This window comes from Carcharodon carcharias (genome assembly GCF_017639515.1).
Source record: "Carcharodon carcharias isolate sCarCar2 chromosome 35 unlocalized genomic scaffold, sCarCar2.pri SUPER_35_unloc_9, whole genome shotgun sequence".
Classification (NCBI taxonomy): Eukaryota; Metazoa; Chordata; class Chondrichthyes; order Lamniformes; family Lamnidae; genus Carcharodon; species Carcharodon carcharias.
In genome coordinates, this window is record NW_024470725.1 from 416,004 (window position 1) to 437,364 (window position 21,361).

The window sequence follows — 21,361 nt, forward strand, 5'->3', positions numbered from 1 at the left end:
TTTGATGGGGACAGTGTAGAGGGAGCTTTACTCTGTATCTAACCCCGTGCTGTACCTGTCCTGGGAGTGTTTGATGGGGACGGTGTAGAGGGAGCTATACTCTGTATCTAACCCCGTGCTGTACCTGTCCTGGGAGTGTTTGATGGGGACGGTGTAGAGTGTGATTGACTCTGTATCTAACCCCGTGCTGTACCTGTCCTGGGAGTGTTTGATGGGGACAGTGTATGGTGTGATTTACTCTGTATCCAACCCCGTGCTGTACCTGTCCTGGGAAGGTTTGATGGGGACGGTGTAGAGGAAGCTTTACTCTGTATCTGACCCCGTGCTGTACGTGTCCTGGGAGTGTTTGATGGGGACGGTGTAGAGGGAACTTTACTCTGTATCTAACCCCGTGCTGTACCTGTCCTGGGAAGGTTTGATGGGGACGGTGTAGAGGAAGCTTTACTCTGTATCTGACCCCGTGCTGTACTTGTCCTGGGAGTGTTTGATGGGGACAGTTCTTTACTCTGTTCCTAAGCAGCCTCATTTTTAAGTAGGCGGGGGGAATGGTTTGCTGGTGTTAATAGTATGTTAATGATACTGTTCAAGTACACAGGTGAAGGGCTTTGTTTTATTAAGTACTTTGAGCACGTATAAATAGGGAACATTCTGTGCGCTGTGGGAGCTGGGGTCCTTTATTGACCCCTTTGATCACGTTTTAATTTGAATATTTTAAGATTTTGTCTTTATTTTTTTATAGTATCCTTTAAGGGGCTGCCTTTGAACTTGTCCTTGACTTGTTCATTTGGTTTAATGGGCTCACTGAAAAGAGTAGAAACAGGGAATAGCTCCGACACTGGGTGTAGAGATTGAACAAAGCGAATAAGCTCTCTCAGTAAAGAGGCGTGTCTTGACTTTGACTTCTGTTCACAGTCAGCCCAGGGCCTCTGAAACCTCCCATCTTGAAAAAGAATGTTTCAAACTGTAAAGGAAATATTCTGCACACTTTTATTACATATAATTTCTGTTAAATTCTCTGTCCCCCACTCCCCCGGCCGCCTGTCCCTCGCCACCTTGATACCCTAAAAGCCCCTATTGGCTGACAGAACCTGGGGCAGGAGTTGTTGCGGGGGTGGGGGGGGTGGCGGGGGGGGCGGGAATCACACTTAGTCTCTCTGTTTAGTCTCTCTACCTCCCAATCCCACCGCCCCACCCTCCACTGCCGGCTGCGCTGTGAGGTGTTCCCCAAATCTTCTGTTGAAGTCCCAGTGATGATGGAGACCAGTTGCCTTGCCCATGGGGTAGGAGTTGCAGGCACTGCTGGCAGGTTCCAACCCCGAGAGGGAGCACACAGAGCGTCTCCGTCTCCGTGTGCGCCAGGCCACAGAGAGAGAGAGCCCGGCTACTGGGAAACCCCGCTCCCCGCGTCAGGGGGAGGGGCAGAGGGAATGGGGAAGAGGAAGGGCGAGCGATGGGAGGAAGGGCCGGTCAATGTTTGGAATGGTTTACACAGAGCACCAGGAGCTGAGCGGGAGTCCGGCAGGAAGCTGCAGGTGATGATGTACTGGTGCATGTCCTCCACACTCGCCTCACTGGAGACTCTCCCGGAGACCCCACTCTCCTCCTAGCTCTTGTCCTGTCCTTCTTTGTGTTGGATGAGGCCTTTAGTGATCAGCTCTGGGATCTCCACAGCGAGCCAGGGTCCTAACTGGGAGGAAAACAGACAGTCAATTGTAAATCTAACCCTGCCCCCTGTACCCCACCCCCCCACACCAGCCCACCCTGTACCCCAGCCCACCCTGTACCCAACCCCTCCCTGTACCCCACCCCTCCCTGTACCCCAACACACCCTGTACCCCACCACTCCCTGTACCCCAGCCCACCCTGTACCCCAACACACCCTGTACCCCACCCCTCCCTGTACCCCAACACACCCTGTACCCCACCACTCCCTGTACCCCAGCCCACCCTGTACCCCACCCCTCCCTGTACCCCACCCCTCCCTGTACCCCAACACACCCTGTACCCCACCCCTCCCTGTACCCCAGCCCACCCTGTACCCCAACACACCCTGTACCCCACCCCTCCCTGTACCCCAACACACCCTGTACCCCACCACTGCCTGTACCCCAGCCCACCCTGTACCCCACCCTGTACCCCACCCCACCCTGTACCCCAACACACCCTGTACCCCACCACTCCCTGTACACCAGCCCACCCTGTACCCCAACACACCCTGTACCCCACCCCTCCCTGTACCCCAGCCCACCCTGTACCCCACCCTGTACCCCACCCCACCCTGTACCCCAACACACCCTGTACCCCACCACTCCCTGTACCCCAGCCCACCCTGTACCCCACCCCTCCCTGTACCCCACCCACCCTGTACCCCAACACACCCTGTACCCCACCCCTCCCTGTACCCCAACACACCCTGTACCCCACCCCTCCCTGAAACCCCAGCCCACCCTGTACCCCACCCTGTACCCCACCCTGTACCCCACCCCACCCTGTACCCCACCCTGTACCCCACCCCACCCTGTACCCCACCCCACCCTGTACCCCACCCCACCCTGTACCCCACCCTGTACCCCACCCCTCCCTGTACCCCAACACACCCTGTACCCCACCCCTCCCTGTACCCCAGCCCACCCTGTACCCCAACACACCCTGTACCCCACCCCTCCCTGTACCCCAACACACCCTGTACCCCACCACTGCCTGTACCCCAGCCCACACTGTACCCCACCCTGTACCCCACCCCACCCTGTACCCCAACACACCCTGTACCCCACCACTCCCTGTACCCCAGCCCACCCTGTACCCCAACACACCCTGTACCCCACCCCTCCCTGTACCCCAACACACCCTGTACCCCACCACTCCCTGTACCCCAGCCCACCCTGTACCCCACCCTGTACCCCACCCCACCCTGTACCCCAACACACCCTGTACCCCACCACTCCCTGTACCCCAGCCCACCCTGTACCCCACCCCTCCCTGTACCCCACCCACCCTGTACCCCAACACACCCTGTACCCCACCCCTCCCTGTACCCCAACACACCCTGTACCCCACCCCTCCCTGAAACCCCAGCCCACCCTGTACCCCACCCTGTACCCCACCCCACCCTGTACCCCACCCTGTACCCCACCCCACCCTGTACCCCACCCCACCCTGTACCCCACCCTGTACCCCACCCCACCCTGTACCCCACCCTGTACCCCACCCCACCCTGTACCCCACCCTGTACCCCAGCCCACCCTGTACCCCACCCTGTACCCCACCCCACCCTGTACCCCCACCCCACCCTGTACCCCACCCTGTACCCCCACCCCACCCTGTACCCCACCCCTCCCTGTACCCCACCCCTCCCTGTACCCCACCCCACCCTGTACCCCACCCTGTGCCCCCACCCCTCCCTGTACCCCCACCCCACCCTGTACCCCAACACACCCTGTACCCCACCCCACGCTGTACCCCACCCCACCCTGTACCCCACCCCACCCTGTACCCCTCCCTGTACCCCCACCCCACCCTGTACCCCACCCCTCCCTGTACCCCACCCCTCCCTGTACCCCCACCCCTCCCTGTACCCCAACACACCCTGTACCCCACCCCACCCTGTACCCCCACCCCTCCCTGTACCCCACCCCTCCCTGTACCACACCCCACCCTGTACCCCACCCTGTACCCCACACCACCCTGTACCCCACTGTACCCCACCCTGTACCCCACCCCACCCTGTACCCCCACCCCACCCCACCCTGTACCCCACCCCACCCTGTACCCCCGACCCACCCTGTACCCCCGACCCACCCTGTACCCCCACCCCACCCTGTACCCCCGACCCACCCTGTAGCCCACCCCTCCCTGTACCCCACCCCACCCTGTAGCCCACCCCTCCCTGTACCCCACCCCACCCTGTACCCCACCCTGTACCCCCACCCCACCCTGTACCCCACCCCACCCTGTACCCCACCCCACCCTGTACCCCACCCCTCCCTGTACCCCACCCTGTACCCCCACCCCACCCTGTACCCCACCCCTCCCTGTACCCCCGACCCACCCTGTACCCCACCCCTCCCTGTACCCCACCCCTCCCTGTACCCCCACCCCACCCTGTACCCCACCCCTCCCTGTACCCCACCCCTCCCTGTACCCCAACACACCCTGTACCCCACCCCTCCCTGTACCCCAACACACCCTGTACCCCCACCCCTCCCTGTACCCCACCCCACCCTGTACCCCCACCCCTCCCTGTACCCCACCCCACCCTGTACCCCCACCCCTCCCTGTACCCCACCCCTCCCTGTACCACACCCCACCCTGTACCCCACCCCTCCCTGTACCCCACCCCTCCCTGTACCCCAACACACCCTGTACCCCACCCCTCCCTGTACCCCAACACACCCTGTACCCCAACCTGTACCCCACCCCACCCTGTACCCCACCCCACCCTGTACCCCACCCTGTACCCCACCCTGTACCCCCACCCCACCCCACCCTGTACCCCACCCCACCCTGTACCCCACCCTGTACCCCACCCCACCCTGTACCCCACCCCACCCTGTACCCCACCCTGTACCCCCACCCCACCCACCCTGTACCCCACCCCACCCTGTACCCCACCCCTCCCTGTACCCCACCCCTCCCTGTACCACACCCCTCCCTGTACCACACCCCTCCCTGTACCCCACCCTGTACCCCCGACCCACCCTGTACCCCACCCTGTACCCCACCCCACCCTGTACCCCACCCCTCCCTGTACCCCACCCCTCCCTGTACCCCACCCTGTACCCCACCCCTCCCTGTACCCCACCCTGTACCCCACCCCACCCTGTACCCCCGACCCACCCTGTACCCCACCCCACCCTGTACCCCACCCCTCCCTGTACCCCCGACCCACCCTGTACCCCACCCCTCCCTGTACCCCCACCCCACCCTGTACCCCACCCCTCCCTGTACCCCACCCTGTACCCCACCCCTCCCTGTACCCCCACCCCTCCCTGTACCCCACCCCTCCCTGTACCCCACCCCACCCTGTACCCCACCCCACCCTGTAGCCCAGCCCCCACTCTGTACCCCCCCTCTACTTAAAAATGAGGCTGCTTAGGAACAGAGTACAGAACTGTCCCCATCAAACACTCCCAGGACAGGTACAGCACGGGGTTAGATACAGAGTAAAGCTCCCTCTACACTGTCCCCATCAAACACTCCCAGGACAGGTATATCATGGGTTTAGATACAGAGTAAAGCTCCCTCTACACCGTCCCCATCAAACACTCCCAGGACAGGTACAGCACGGGGTTAGATACAGAGTAAAGCTGCCTGTACACTGTCCCCATCAAACACTCCCAGGACAGGTACAGCACGGGGTTAGATACAGAGTAAAGATCCCTCTACACTATCAGGACCGTTTTGATCTTGGATTGATACATCATCACTTTTCATGTTGATCTCTGGCTTCCAGAATGGAGGGGACTCGCTGAACTCCAGACTGTGTCACTCACTGACATTCAGGCCTGAGTTTAATCGCCCTTTGAGAGTTTCCAAGACAGCACTGCACGGTCTCACTCACTAACGCCAGGGATTCGAATGTTTGAAGAATGATTCAGGAACTTACCCCCAGGGCCATCAGGTGTCCCATGCCGAACTTGGGGACATTGCGTGCCCACAGTGGCTTGAAGTGATCTGTCAGACAAATCTTTCCACCTCTGCATGAAGAGATCAGAAACGTTGTGAAGATGGAGCCAGCTGTGAACAGGCAGCCACTCAGTGCTCAACTAGGCTGGGGCTTGGGGAGTATTTCAGAACAACGATTAAATTCTCACTTGCACTCCCTGTATCTCCATGTCCCTCCCTGTCTTTATATCTCTCTCTCTTCCCGCCTCTTACCCTTCTCTCTCTCTCTCTCTCACAAATCACACTCTCTCTCACCTCTCCGTGTCTCTCTCTCCCACTCTCCCCATCACTCACTCCTTCACTCCCACTGTCACTCTCTCTCCCCGTCTCTCTCTCCCTCTCTCTGCATCTCTCTCCCTTCCCCCATCTCTCCCTCTCTCCCCATCTCTCTCTCCCTCCCCGTCATTCTCTCTCGCCCCATCCCTCCCTCCGTTTCTCTCCCTCCTCCCCGTGTCTCTCTCCTCCCCCTCTCTCTCTCGATCTCCCTCTTGCTTGCTTCCCCCTCTCTTTCTCGTTCTCCCCACTCACCCTCGTAACCCCACTGTCTTTCTCACCCCCCGACTGTCTTTGTCACTCTGCCCCTCCTGCCCCTCTCTCTCGCGCCCCTCTCTCTCTCTCCCCCTCAATCTCTCCCCTCCCTCTCTCTCTCCCACTCCCATCCCCTTCTCTGTCTCCCTTCCCTCTCCCTCTCTCACTTCCCTCCCCATCTCTCTCTCCCTTCCTCCTCTCCTTCTCTCTCCTTTCCCCTTCCCTCTCTCCCTTCCCCTTTATCTCCCCTCCCTCTCACTCGCCTCCATCCCTCTCTCGCTTCCCTCCCTCCCTTTCTCTCTTGCTCTCTCCCCTCCCTCTCTCACTTCCCTCCGTCTCACTCCCCTCCCCTCTCTCTCTCGGTCCCCTCTCCCCCTCGTTCTATCGTTCCCCTCCCCCTCTCGCTCTCTCACTCCCCACCCCCTCTATCTCTCTGCCCCTTTCTCTCACTGCCTCCTCTCTCTTGTTCCCAACTCTCTCGCTCCCCCACTGTCTGTCTCCCCCCACTCTCTGCCTCCTCCTCCCTCCCCCACAAGTCTTTCTCACTTTCCCCTACTTCCCCACTCTTTGTTCCCCCTCTCACTTGCTCTACCACTCTCTCTCATTCCACCCATCTCTCTTGCTTCCCCTCTCGCTCTCTCTCTCTCTCCGCATCTCCCTCCCGTCTCTCTCCCTCTCCCCCTTCTTCCCCGTTTCTGTCTCTCTCTCCCTAAAAAGACTTTACTTGGGTCTTTAGCTGTCTTTTCCTCTCTCTCTCAACCCATCTCTCCCTCTATTTGGTGTTTGCTCCATTTCTGTGCATGTATCATTGCTCCCCCTGTGACTTTCACTCCCCTTCTGTGTTTTTCTGTGTCTCTGTCTCCCAACCTCCAACCATGACTTTCTCTTCCTCTCTCGTTGTCTCTCTCTCTCTCTCTCTCGCTTTGGTGTCTTGCTCCCTCACTCACTCTGTTTTTGTATCTCTTTCTCTCCCTCTCTCTTTCCTCACTCCCATTTCCCAGACCAACCTGTGACCCTCTCTTTCTCTGTCTCTTTCTCCATCCTGTGACTCTCGCTCTCTCTCTCTCTCTCTCTCTCTCCCCCCAGGGTGTAAATCAGTGCACAGAGATGGTTTGATGAAACACGATGCTGAGCATTCAGTTTCAGCGATGAGGACCCCAGTGGGGCCTCCCCATCCCCTCCTGTTAGTCCCAGGAATGAGCTCACACCGCTCTCCGATAACCCAGCTCCCTGTCCCAGGCTGCCCTGAGCTGCTGCTGAGCTGGCCTGAGGCCTAGGACCTGCAGCTCAGTCCAATCCCTCAGCACAGGCCTCCATCAGGCTGATGCAGCAGCTTCTCTGCACCTTCTGGACCAGGAGGGAAAGGAGGATGGGAAGGAGCAGCTCTCCGGTGGTTCCCTGTCGGTCAGCTTGGCTCGTTTATTGTGTGTGTCCGTCACCTTTGGGTCAGAAAAGGTGATGGAGTTCAAACCCACATTCCAAAGTCTTGAGCCCCACAATCCTGGTTCAACTTCACCCCCTCCCCTCCCCTCCCCTCGACCAACACCCCTCACCAAACTGAGAGGGAAAGCTGCTCTCTCGGTGCAGGAGACCTTAAGAGCTGGGACTCCTCCGCCCGATCCCACGGTGACCACCGGAAGAAAAGCCCGTTTTTTTTTTTTTGCAGGGGGCAGGGATTGGGGTGGGAGTTCTCTCCCGTGTCACAGGGCCAACACGTCACCACAAGCAGATTGTCCGGCCATTGTCACACCGCCGCTTGTGGGATCTTCCTGTGCGCAGTAATCGGCCGTTGCAGTCCCTGCGTTCCAACAGTGGGCTGGAGTGCAGGAACGTACCTGAGTACCTGCGGAAGACGGTGAGGCTTCCTGCGGTGGTGAAGGGAACGCAGAAGTACATAACCCTCGGTCAGAAGGAGAGGTCACCAGATTGTGGGGAGGGACAGAAAGGGAAAGGGAGCTTAACCTGCCTCCGAATCAGAGATCCCTGCATCGTCTCACCACCCTCCCATCTCCCTTTCTCCAGCAGCCTCCCACACCCATCCCGGCATTCCTACCTGTACATTTTGGCCGTCTTTCCGTCCAGTTCTGGGATGGCGATCTCTGGTGCCGTCGTGGGGTATGTGACGGGAATCTGCGGAAAGCGAGATCTCAGTCAGTCCCGGACGTGTATCAACCACATCGCCAGTGAGCGCATCCCATCACCACTGAACCTCAGGGACCTCACACGAGGGGACATTCTCCGCGTGAGTACCCGGATGGGCAACTTCAAAACAAGGGACAGAACAAGCCTGATTCCCTGCTCGACATTGGCAGCCTTGGCTGCAGGAGAGATTGACTGGGAGAATCCCAGGAATCAGAGGCTGGAGTTCAGAGCAGAGGTGAGGGAAACAGAGGCTTTTTTCATTATGACAGAGAAGGTGAAAAGAGATTGGGAACCGCAGTATTGTGCAGTCGCCCTCCACTTAAAAAATATGCTGTTTTCCTAGTGGACACCTCACATATTCCCACATTAAACCCCATCTGCCAATTTCTTGCCCTCTCACTTAACCCGTCTATATCCTATTACAGACGCTTTGTATCCTCCTCACAACTTGCTTCCTGATCTATCTTTGTACTGGAAGCAAACTTGGCCTCAATACAGTCAGACCCTTCGTCCAAGTCATCAGTTTAGACAGTAAAGAGTTGAGGCCCCAGCACCGATCCCCATGGCACTCCAATAGTTACAGTCTGCCAACCTGAAAATGACCCATTTATCCTGGCCCTCTAGTTCCTGTTAGTTAACCAATCCTCTATCCATGCTACTATATCATCCCCAACACCAGGAGCTCGGATTTTGTGTAGTAACCTTTTATGTAGCACGTTACCCTTTTTGAAATCCAGGTACAGCACATTTACAGGTTCCCCTTTATCTACCTTGTTTGTCACATCCACAAATAACTCTACAACGGGATATAGGTCGGTTGGAGACTTGGGCGGAGAAATGGCAGATGGAGTTTAATCCGGATAAATGCGAGGTAATGCATTTTGGAAGGTCTAATACAGGTAGGAATTATACAGTAAATGGCAGAACCCTTAAGTGCATCGACGGGCAGAGGGATCTGGGTGTGCAGGTCCACAGGTCACTGAAAATGGCCACGCAGGTGGATAAGGTAGTCAGGAAGGCATATGACATGCTTGCCTTCATTGGCAGGGGTATTGAGTATAAAAGCTGGGAAGTCATGCTGCAGCTGTATAGAACCTTGGTTAGGCCACACTTGGAATATTGCGTGCAATTCTGGTCACCACATTACCAGAAGGATATGGAGGTGTTGGAGAGGGTGCAGAGGAGGTTTACCAGGATGCTGCCTGGTCTGGAGGTTATTAGCTATGAGGAGAGGTTGGAGAAACTCGGATTGTTCTCACTAGAGCGACGGAGATTGAGGGGCGACTTGATAGAAGTTTACAAAATTATGAGTGGCATGGACAGAGTAGATAGTCAGAAGCTTTTTCCCAGGGTGGAAGAGTCAAGTACTAGGGGACATAGATTTAAGGTGAGAGGAGAAAACTATAGAGGAGATGTGCGGGGCAAGTTTTTTACACAGAAGGTAGTGAGTGTCTGGAATTCGCTGCCAGAGGAGGTGGAAGCAGGTACGATACTGCTGTTTAAGAGGCAGCTTGACAAATACATGAATAGGATGGGAATAGAGGGATATCAACCCCGGAAGTGCAAAATGTTTTAGTTGACGGGCAATATGATCTTGGAAGGGCCTGTTCCTGTGCTGTACTTTTCTTTGTTCTTTGTTCTAATGAATTCATCCAACTTGATTTTCCTTTCACAAAACCATGTTGACTCTGCCTGATTGTATTATATCACAACATGGATAAGAAATTTGCTGAGTGACAGGAAACAGGGAGTAGTGGTTAATGGACAGTATTTGGGCTGGAGGAATGTTTGTAGTGGAGTTCCCCAGATGTTAGCGTTGGGACCCTTGCTCTTCCTGATTTATATTGATGACCTGGACTGTGGTGTACAGGGCACAATTTCAAAATTTGCAGATGATACGAACTTGGAAATAGAGAGGTAGAGAGAGAGAGTGTGTGTGAGTGTGAGTGTGTGTGTGAAAGAGAGAAAAAGAGAGTGCGAGTGTGTGTGTATAGGTGAGAGTGCAAGTGTGAGAGATTGAGAGTGAAAAAGAGAGTGTGTGCGTTTGAGAGCGAGAGAGAGAAAAAAAGAGTCTGAGTGCGTGTTTGTGTCAATGTGTGTATGGGAGTGAAAGAGTGAGTGTGTGTGTAAGAGAGAGAAAAAGAGAGAATGTGTAAGAGAGAGAGTGTGTGTGTGTGTATACGTGAGAGAGGAGAGTATGTGTGTGAGGAAGAGAGAAAAAGACAGTGAGTGTGTGTATGTGTGTGTGTGTGTGTGTGAGAAAGAGAGAGGGAGAGAAAGATATAGTGTGTGTGTGTTTGTTTCAGTGTGTGAGAGAGAAAGAAGTGTGTGAGAGAGAATGTGTTTGTATCACTATGTGTGAGAGAGAGAAAAAGAGTGAGTGTATGTGTATGTGTGTGTAAGTGTGTGTGAGAGAGTAAAAAAGTGTGTGTGTGGGTGTGTAAGAGAGAGGGGGTGAGTGTATGAGAGATAGGGAGAGAACAACAGTGTGAGTGTGTGTGCATGTGTGTGTCTGTGTGTGAGAGAGAGAGTGTGTGTGTATATGTATGTCTGCGAGTGTGTGTGTATGCGAGAGAGAGAGAAGAGAGCATGTGTATGAGAGAGAGAGAAAGACAGAGGGTGAGTGTATGAGAAACAGAAAGAGAAAAAGACAGTGTGAGTGTGTGTGTATATGTGTACGTCTGTGTAAGTGGGAGTGTGATTGTGTGTGTAAGAGAGAAAAAGACAGTGTGAGTGTGTGTATATGTGTGTGTCTGTGTAAGTGGGAGTGTGATTGTGTGTGTAAGAGAGAAAAAGACAGTGTGAGTGTGTGTGTATATGTGTGTGTGTGTAAGTGGGAGTGTGATTGTGTGTGTAAGAGAGAAAAAGACAGTGTGAGTGTGTGTATATGTGTGTGTCTGTGTAAGTGGGAGTGTGATTGTGTGTGTAAGAGAGAAAAAGACAGTGTGAGTGTGTGTGTATATGTGTGTGTGTGTAAGTGGGAGTGTGATTGTGTGTGTAAGAGAGAAAAAGACAGTGTGAGTGTGTGTATATGTGTACGTCTGTGTAAGTGGGAGTGTGATTGTGTGTGTGAGAGAGAAAAAGAGAGAGGGTGAGTGTATGAGAAACAGAAAGAGAAAAAGACAGTGTGAGTGTGTGTGTGTATATGTGTACGTCTGTGTAAGTGGGAGTGTGTGATTGTGTGTATGTGTGTGTGTGTGTGATTGTGTCTGTGTAAGTGGGAGTGTGCTTGTGTGTGAGAGAGAGAAAAAGACAGTGTGATTGTGTGTGTGTATGTGAGAGTGTGATTGTGTGTGTGTAAGTGGGAGTGTGATTGTGTGTGTGTAAGTGGGAGTGTGATTGTGTGTGTGTGTAAGTGGGAGTGTGTGTGTGTGTATGTAAGTGGGAGTGTGATTGTGTGTGTGTGTGTGATTGTGTGTGTGTGTGTAAGTGGGAGTGTGATTGTGTGTGTGTGTGATTGTGTGTATATGTGTGTGTGTGTGTGTAAGTGGGAGTGTGATTGTGTGTGTGTGATTGTGTGTATATGTGTGTGTGTGTGTAAGTGGGAGTGTGATTGTGTGTGTGTGTGTGATTGTGTGTATATGTGTGTGTAAGTGGGAGTGTGATTGTGTGTGTGTGTGATTGTGTGTATATGTGTGTGTAAGTGGGAGTATGTGTGTGTGTGTGTGTGTGTGTGTGTAAGTGGGAGTGTGATTGTGTGTGTGTCTGTGTAAGTGGGAGTGTGATTGTGTGTGTGTGTGTGTAAGTGGGAGTGTGATTGTGTGTGTGTGTGTGTGTGATTGTGTGTATATGTGTGTGTGTGTGTGTGTAAGTGGGAGTGTGATTGTGTGTGTGTGTGATTGTGTGTGTGTGTAAGTGGGAGTGTGATTGTGTGTGTGTGATTGTGTGTATATGTGTGTGTGTGTGTGTAAGTGGGAGTGTGATTGTGTGTGTGTGTGATTGTGTGTAAATGTGTGTGTGTGTGTAAGTGGGTGTGTGATTGTGTGTGTGTGATTGTGTGTGTAAGTGGGAGTGTGATTGTGTGTGTGTGTGTGTGATTGTGTGTACATGTGTGTGTGTGTAAGTGGGAGTGTGATTGTGTGTGTGTGTGATTGTGTGTATATGTGTGTGTGTAAGTGGGAGTGTGATTGTGTGTGTGTGTGATTGTGTGTATATGTGTGTGTAAGTGGGAGTGTGATTGTGTGTGTGTGTGATTGTGTGTATATGTGTGTGTGTGTGTGTGTGTAAGTGGGAGTGTGATTGTGTGTGTGTGTGTGTGATTGTGTGTATATGTGTGTGTGTGTAAGTGGGAGTGTGATTGTGTGTGTGTGTGATTGTGTGTATATGTGTGTGTAAGTGGGAGTGTGATTGTGTGTGATTGTGTGTATATGCGTGTGTAAGTGGGAGTGTGATTGTGTGTGTGTGTGTAAGTGGGAGTGTGTGTGTGTGTGTGTGTGTGTAAGTGGGAGTGTGATTGTGTGTGTGTCTGTGTAAGCGGGAGTGTGATTGTGTGTGTGTGTGTAAGCGGGAGTGTGATTGTGTGTGTGTGTGTGATTGTGTGTATATGTGTGTGTGTGTGTAAGTGGGAGTGTGATTGTGTGTGTGTGTGTGATTGTGTGTATATGTGTGTGTAAGTGGGAGTGTGATTGTGTGTGTGTGATTGTGTGTGTAAGTGGGAGTGTGATTGTGTGTGTGTGTGTGATTGTGTGTATATGTGTGTGTGTGTAAGTGGGAGTGTGATTGTGTGTGTGTGTGATTGTGTGTATATGTGTGTGTAAGTGGGAGTGTGATTGTGTGTGTGTGTGTGATTGTGTGTATATGTGTGTGTGTGTGTAAGTGGGAGTGTGATTGTGTGTGTGTGTGTGTGATTGTGTGTATATGTGTGTGTGTGTGTAAGTGGGAGTGTGATTGTGTGTGTGTGTGTGTGATTGTGTGTATATGTGTGTGTGTGTAAGTGGGAGTGTGATTGTGTGTGAGAGAGAGAAAAAGACAGTGTGAGTGAGTGTTTGTGTGAGTGGGTTTGGTGTCTATCTATTGGATATGTTTGTCTGTGTGTGATGTATTGATGCATTCGTGAGAAGTGGAAAAGATTCAAATGAGCTGCCCAGAAAGAAAGAAAGCTATTACTCACATCAAACTCAATGTCAAATTCATATTTCAAAAGCTCATGTATGTACCAGCACTTTCCAAACCACCTGAGAGAGAGAGAGAGAGAGACATGGTGAAAACTCCTCCACATCCGATCAAAGCAACTTCCCCAGCCCTCCCTCCCTCTTCCAACAAAACTGGGGAGGCTGTGCAGCCACAACAACGCTTCAAAGACCACCCACCCCGAGCAGAGTACTTTGCCTGAGTGGGTGTCCTTGCCACACGAGTTTGGCTCCTGACTGGCACTCTGCAGCCACAGCCTGTACCGGATACACTGCAGCAACTCACTCATCCCCCTTCCCCCTGAGCTCCGTCAATGAGGGCAAGGCAAGCGATGCCTTTGGGAACCCTCCCTCCACTGGCGTCCCTCCCTCCGCCCCTCCCTCCGCCGGCGCCCCCTCAAGGATTGATTATTCGCTCCCTCCTTTTCCTCATGTACGTGCTGTCCCTCGGTGACATCATCGCAAAGCACAGGGCTGTTGTCACATGGACGCTGACACCACCCACTCAATCTCACCAGCACCTCTGAGACCACCCCCCTCCCCCACCACCACCACCACCACCCACTGTCTCGAAATCGTCCGACTGCTCCTCCGGCGTCCGGTACTGGAAGGGCAGAAACTTCCTCCAATTCAATATTGGGACGACTCCTGCCATCGTTCCCAGTGCCTGCTCCAAACTCCAATCCCCTCGCCCCTGACCCCGTCCCTCTCTCCAGCCTGCGACGAAGCCTTGCTTTGTAACCTTGGTGTTCTGCTGCTGCAAAACTGCCTATTTCCACCTCTGTAACATCACCCAACCTCACCTGGCTCAGCTCATCGGCCGCTGAAACCCTCATCCATGGCCTCTGGACACCATCTACTCCCATGCACTCCTGGCGCAGCTCCCCCACTCCAGTCCCTTAACTGGAGTCCCACTCCCCTGAACCCCTGTGCTCTCTGATCTCTCTTGGCCTGCAGTCAAGCGACCTCTTGATTTTAAAACTTTCATCCTTGTTTTCAAATCCCTCGCCCCACAACCACCACCCCCCCCCTCCTCCTCCGAGATCTCTTTAATTCCAGCCTTTCCAGCATCCCAAAATTTTAACTGTTCCACAACCTGGTGGCCGGGTCTTAACCCCAAAGCCCGGAATAGCCTCACTACACCTCTCCACCTCTCAGCTTTTGTCCCCCTTTGGGAAGCCTGCCTGAATGACCAAGCTTTTTGCTCAGCGAACCCTCTAACTCGCTGTCGCCCGGTGACATGTTCTGTTTTCTAACACTCCACCCGTCTTATTATGTTAAAGGTTCCATATAAATATAAATGATTGTTTACACTGAATTCCACAGGATAGAAGGCAAAGGAACAGGCCACATTCGGCCCAACACTCCATGCTGGTGTTAATGCTTCACTCCAACCACCCCTCCCATTTTCTCTCACCTGTATCTATCATCATCGCCCTCTCTTCCCTTGTCCCTCATCTACTCGTCTTGCTTCCCCCTAAACGCTTCTGTATTATTCGCTTCAACCTCTCCCCGTGACACATTCTCACCAGTCTCTGGGTGAAGGGGCTTCTTCTGAATGTTGGGTGACCACCTCACACGGACAACCTCCCGTGCCGCTTACCCCCCACGAGACGAAGCATTGTCTCCGTCTCCGCTCAGCCAAACCCTTTTGTCATTTTAAATTCCCTCACCCCCGTCAGCCTTCTTCCCTCGAGAGAAAAAGGCCGCAGCCTAGTCAACCCTTTCCTGGGGTCTTGTACCCACTCATTTCCGGTTTCATCCTGTAAATCTTCTCTGGGCCCTCTCCAGCGCCTCGATATCCTTTTTAATAACGTGGCGACCAGTACCGCACACAGGGATCTAACCGAGGTTCAACACAGGTCCAGCAAACCCTTCTCTACTCTCCAATTCCACCCCCCTACTAATCAAAAGCTTAGTTTGACCTTGCTAAGCTGTGGTGCTCTACCCCCAACTAGGCTCTCACTTTCAAAATAATAAATGACCTCCCTATTCTCCTTATCAAAATATCTGACCTGATATTTTTCTCTGTTGAACTTCACTGGCCAACTCTTTGCCCATTCTGCAAGTTTCTTTGTGTCCTTCTGTACCCTGTTGCCGTGCTCCTTGTATTAACTATTCCGCTCAATTTGGTGTCAACTGCAAATTTAGATCTTGCACTTTTGATTCCAAGTTTTGAAGTTCATGTAAATTGTGAGAGGCAGTGCTCCCGGCACTGATCCCTTGTGGAACGTCTTCTGTCACTCTGCAGAACTGCCCTTTGCTCCCAATAACGGGGAGATGGTGGTGGTCAGGGTGTAGTCACTAGACTCGTAATCCAGAGGCTAGTGCTCTGAGGGCACCAGTTCAAATCCCCACCACAGCAGCTGGTGGAATTTCAATTCAATCCCTTAAATCTGGAGTGTAAAGTGAGTCTCAGTTATGGTGACCCTGAAACTACCATCGATTGTCGTAAAAACCCATCTGGTTCACTAATGCCCTTCAGGGAAGGAAATCTGCCATCCTTACCCAGTCTGGTCTACATGGGACTCCAGACCCCACAGCCATGTGGTTGGCTCTTAACTGCCCCTCTGAACCCAGTTGAAGGATAAATAGGGATGGGCAACAAATGCTGGCCTTGCCAGTGACGCCTACACCCTGTGAAAGAGTAAAGGAATCTCTGCTTTCTGTCATCAAGCTAACTGGCAATGTATTCTGCCACTTGTCCCCTGGCTCCACATTCTCTGACCATATTCGTTATTCTAACATGCAGCACCTTATCACAAATCCAGATAAACGACATTTACCGCGTTCCCACTGTCTACCTTCTCGTTGGTGATGTTGTACTAGAGGGTCAGATTATTTGAAACACCAGAAGGACCAGCCTGGACCTTTTGGCTGTCTGAAGTATGTCACACAGACCTTTAGAATACAGGCAGGCTCCTAGGGAAGTCCTGTCTGACATCAGTAGTCACTCACCGTGTTCCATCTTTGTTTGACTCCAGTCTGAACCAGTCATTGTCTGCCCGCTTGTTGTTTTCCACATACTGAAACAGAGAACGAATATTTCAAAATGAACAGGAGTCGTATCATCGATCAACACATGTCCTGCTTTCACTTCTGGCTCTTTCTCCCACCCCCACCCACACCCTCCAGGGGGTTGCAGAAACAGAGACATCGGGGGGAAGTGTAACGAAATGGTACAAACTTACAGGGGGGGGTTGCAGAAACAGAGACATCAGGGGGGAGTGTAATGAAATGGTACAATCTTACAGGGGGGGGTTGCAGAAACAGAGACATCAGGGGGGAGTGTAATGAAATGGTACAATCTTACAGGGGGGGTTGCAGAAACAGAGACATCAGGGGGGAGTGTAATGAAATGGTACAATCTTACAGGGGGGGTTGCAGAAACAGAGACATCAGGGTGGGGGGTAAGTACAGATATCTTTGAAGGTGGCAAGACGAGTTGAGAGGGCAGTTTGGAAAGCATATGGAGGTCTAGGCTTTATAAAGAGAGGGAATAGTGAAACGTTTATAAAACAGTGGTTATGTCTCTGCTGGAGTTTTGTGTTGAATTCTGCGCAGCACAGTTTAGGAAGGCAGAGTGGTACCTGGGATGAGACTGGGCAAGCCGGAGCTCTTCTCCTTAGGGCAAGGAGGGTTAGCGGAAAGTTAATAGAGATGTTCAAAACCATGACTGATTTTGATAGACTTGAGAGAAACTTTCCAATGACGGGATAAGGTAATTGGCAAAAAAAAACAGAGAGGGGGAATGAGGAGACATTCTTTTGAAAGACAGTGAGTTCAAGTCAGGAATGCGCTGGCTCCAACGATGGTGGAAGCAGGTTCAAAAGAAGCTTACAAAAAAAAAAATTGGAGAAATAGTTGAAGGGAAAGAAAGTTACAGGCCCGTGGAGATAGAGCAGGGGAGTGCGGTTAAATAGAAGCTGCACCACAGGGAAGCAGGACTGAATGAAGGGCCACACAAAAACAGAATTACCTGGAAAAACTCAGCAGGTCTGGCAGCATCGGCGGAGAAGAGTTGACGTTTCGAGTCCTCATGACCTCATGTCGAAGGGTCATGAGGACTCGAAACATCAACTCTTTTCTTCTCCGCCGATGCTGCCAGACCTGCTGAGTTTTTCCAGGTAATTCTGTTTTTGTTTTGATTTCCAGCATCCGCAGTTTTTTGTTTTTATCTCTGAATGAAGGGCCTCCTGCCGGGTGATTCCATGCACAATGAGGCAGAGAGCGTTTGAAGTGCGCTACCCAGAATCAACTCTGATAGTGCTGAAACCACTGCAGGCAGAGACAGAGTCCACATTTCGAGTTGAATATAGCCCTTCAGGACTTTCCAGCATCTTTTATTTCAGATTTCCGGCACCCGCAGTGTTTCACTGTTCTTCTCCTGCCAGCCTTGGAGGAGGCGGAGATTCATACGGACTCGAAACGTTAACTCTGCTTCTCTCTCCACAGACGCTGCCGGGTCTGCTGAGTTTTTCCTACACTTTGCGTTTATTATCCACGCACCCAGCACTGGCTGCAGGAATCGCTGGCCGACTATCCTCACCCCTAATTCAAGGGTGATGTGGCTATTTGCATTGATAGGGTTTCCAACTGTGATTAACATATTCCTGAAGGTTTCACCACATGACTCGCCCTCACACTCCAGACATTAGTTGGCCAACACATCAAACCTTGTGACGTACTGAAACAGAAGCAGAAAGTGCTGGAAAAGCTCAGCAGGTCCGGCAGCATCTGTGGAGAGAGAAACAGAGATAATGTTTCGAGTCTGTATGACTCTTCTTCTAAAAGAGTATAACATCCATCACATTTCTGCCTCTCTGAAGAAGAATCATACGGGCTCGAAACATTCACTGTTTCTCTCTGCACAGAGGCTGCCATACCTGCTGAGCTTTTCCAGCATTTTCTGATTTTATTTCAGATTTCTAGCGTCCGCAGTGTTTAACTTTCACCTTGTGATGTACTGCCCTCCCACGGCAATTGCAAAGCAACAAGACTCATTGCCCAATTAGATTGTCAGCCGAAGAAGCCTTTTCCCCCCATTTTCAACATTTTTATATCTGGTAAAAAGTGAAGAAAACTTCAAAGATAACGACAAAAAAACCCCCCAATCTTTTTGAATGTCCCAGCCATTTTTCTTGAGGGCTGAGCACAGCCCTGTCTTTGGAGATTGGTCTTCAATTCCTGGAGGCTCCTGGAGAGTTGGAAAACCTATATTGGCCTGTTTTTTTTAAAATTCACCAGCTAGACCAGCATTTATTGCCAAATTGCATTTAAGAGTCAACCACACTGCTGTGTGTCTCATGTGGAGTCCCAGACTCCAGACCAGACCAGGTAAGATTTCCCTCCCTAAATGACATTTGTGAACCAGATGGGTTTTTACGACAATCAGTGAGAGCTTCATTACTGAGACTCGCTTTACATTCACAGAATCCCACAGTGCAGAAGAGGATCTTCGGCCCATCGAGTCTGCACCGACACGTGAGAAACACCTGACCTACCTACCTAATCCCATTTACCAGCTCTTGGCCCATAGCCTTGAATGTTATGATGTGCCAAGTGCTCATCCAGGTACTTTTTAAAGGATGTGAGGCAACCCACCTCCACCACCCTCCCAGGCAGTACATTCCAGACCCTCACCATCCTCTGGGTAAAAAAGTTTTTCTCACATCCCCCCTAAACCTCCTGCCCCTCACCTTGAACTTATGTCCCCTCGTGACTGACCCTTCAACTAAGGGGAACAGCTGCTCCCTATCCACCCTGTCCATGCCCCTCATAATCTTGTACACCTCGATCAGGTCGTCCCTCAGTCTTCTCTGCTCCAACGAAAACAACCCAAGTCTATCCAACCTCTCTTCATAACTTAAGTGTTTCATCCCAGGCAGCATCCTGGTCAATCTCCTCTGCACCCCCTCCAGTGCACTCACAACCTTCCTATAATGTAGCGACCAGAACTGCACACAGTACTCCAGCTGTGGCCTCATTAAGGTTCTCTACAACTCCAACATGACCTCCCTACTTTTGTAATCTATGCCTCGATTGATAAAGGCAAGTGTCCCATATGTCTTTTTCACCACCCCACTAACATGCCCCTCTGCCTTCAGAGATCTATGGACACACACGCCAAGGTCCCTTTGTTCCTCAGAACTTCCTAGTGTCATGCCGTTCATTGAATACTTCCTTGTCAAATTACTCCTTCCAAAGTGTATCACCTCACACTTTTCAGGGTTAAATTCCATCTGCCACTTATCTGCCCATTTGACCATCCCGTCTATATCTTCCTGTAGCCCAAAACACTCAAGCTCACTGTTAACCACTCGGCCAATCTTTGTGTCATCCACAAACTTACTAATCCTACCCATCACACTGTCATCTATGTTGTTTATATAAATGACAAATAATAGGGGATCGAGCACAGATCCCTGTGGTACGCCACTGGACACTGGCTTCCAGTCACTAAAGCATCCTTCTGTCATCAACCTCTGTCTCCTACAACTAAGCCAATTTTGAATCCACCTTATCAAATTACCCTGTATCCCATGTGCATTTACCTTCTTTATAAGTCTCCCATGTGGGACCTTGTCAAAGGCTTTGCTGAAATCCATATAAACTACATCAACTGCACTACCTCATCTACATATCTGGCCTCCTCACAAATTCAATCAAATGTGTTAGGCATGACCTCCCTCTGACAAAGCCATGCTGACAATCGTTGATCAAACCTTGCCTCTCCAAGTGGAGGTAGATTCTCTCCTTCAGAAATTTCTCCAATAGTTTCCCTACCACTGACGTGAGACTCACTGGCCTGTAGTTCCCTGGCTTATCTCTACAACCCTTCTTAAATAACAGAACCAGATTAGCTGTTCTCCAGTCCTCTGGCACCTCCCCCATGGCCATAGAGGAATTAAAAATTTGGGTCAGAGCCCCTGCGACCTCCTCCCTTGCTTCCCTCAGCAGCCTGGGACACAAATCATCTGGACCTGGAGATTTGTCCACTTTTAAGCCAACACCTCCCATACCTTGTCACTCCCTATAACAACTTGTTTAAGAACCTTGCTGTCTCTCTCCCTGAGTTCGATACCTTCATCCCCATTCTCTTGGGTGAAGGTGGATGTGAAGTATTCAATTATTGCTGGAGTCACCAGACCAGGCAAGGACAGCAGAAAACCAGATGGGATTTTCCAACAATCAGCAATGGTTTCATGGTTATCACTACTTTTAATTCCACATTTTTATTGAATTCAAATTTCACCATCTGCCACGGTGGGATTCGAACCCGGGTCCCCAGGGCATTACCCTGGGTCCAGGGACAATACCACGGAGCCACCGCCTCCCCTCACACCGCTTTGGTCTAGGACATGCAAACTCAGCACAGCACGAGGATGGCGGAGCCAATCAGAACGAGGGAAGGTGGCCCAACCCACAGACCGGAAGTACACAGACGGACACAATTGAAGGGTGACACCCAGCCGAACATTCCACCCTAGCGCTGGCACCGGAAGTGGCCGAACGGAAGTTGTTCCGACGAACGCCTTTCACTGTGACACCAAGCTCCGATCTCCCGGGCGGCGGGGCGGGGAGAAAAGGCGGCAGACGTTACCTTGATGAGCGCCTGGTACTCCTCCTTCAGCCGCTCCCGCCAGCGTTCGCTGTCGCGCGGGCCCGCGTTGGAGCGTAGCAGCGGGATTCCGCTCAGGATGCGGCGAGTAGCCTCGTCCGCCATCTTCCCTCCGACAGAGAGAGAGAGAGAGAGAGAGAGGCAGTAATGCGCAGACGCAGACTCAGGCCGCCGCTGGTTTCAGTGCCGGAGGTGACGTCAGCACGGCGAACATCTGACCGGATGTCACTTATAAGGGGATTCTGGGAGTTGTAGTCTTATTCTCCTGGAACGCTAT

General features: G+C 52.1%; 1 protein-coding gene across 2 annotated transcripts; it reads right to left on the reverse strand.

The window, feature by feature from the left end:
- Positions 1-590: 590 nt before the first annotated feature.
- On the reverse strand, positions 591-21,228 carry ufc1 (ubiquitin-fold modifier conjugating enzyme 1). 2 transcript variants are annotated; one of them, XM_041181518.1, is made up of 6 exons: positions 21,067-21,228; positions 16,422-16,489; positions 13,445-13,508; positions 8,246-8,322; positions 5,606-5,696; positions 591-1,683 (listed from the first exon to the last, which is right to left on the reverse strand). In XM_041181518.1, the coding sequence occupies exons 1-6, from the start codon at positions 21,187-21,189 to the stop codon at positions 1,651-1,653; spliced, it is 456 nt and encodes a 151-aa protein (XP_041037452.1). In that variant the 5' UTR covers positions 21,190-21,228; the 3' UTR covers positions 591-1,650. The 2 variants fall into 2 exon arrangements, with proteins under 2 accessions (XP_041037452.1, XP_041037451.1); XM_041181517.1 differs by having other exon boundaries at positions 591-1,687.
- Positions 21,229-21,361: the final 133 nt, after the last annotated feature.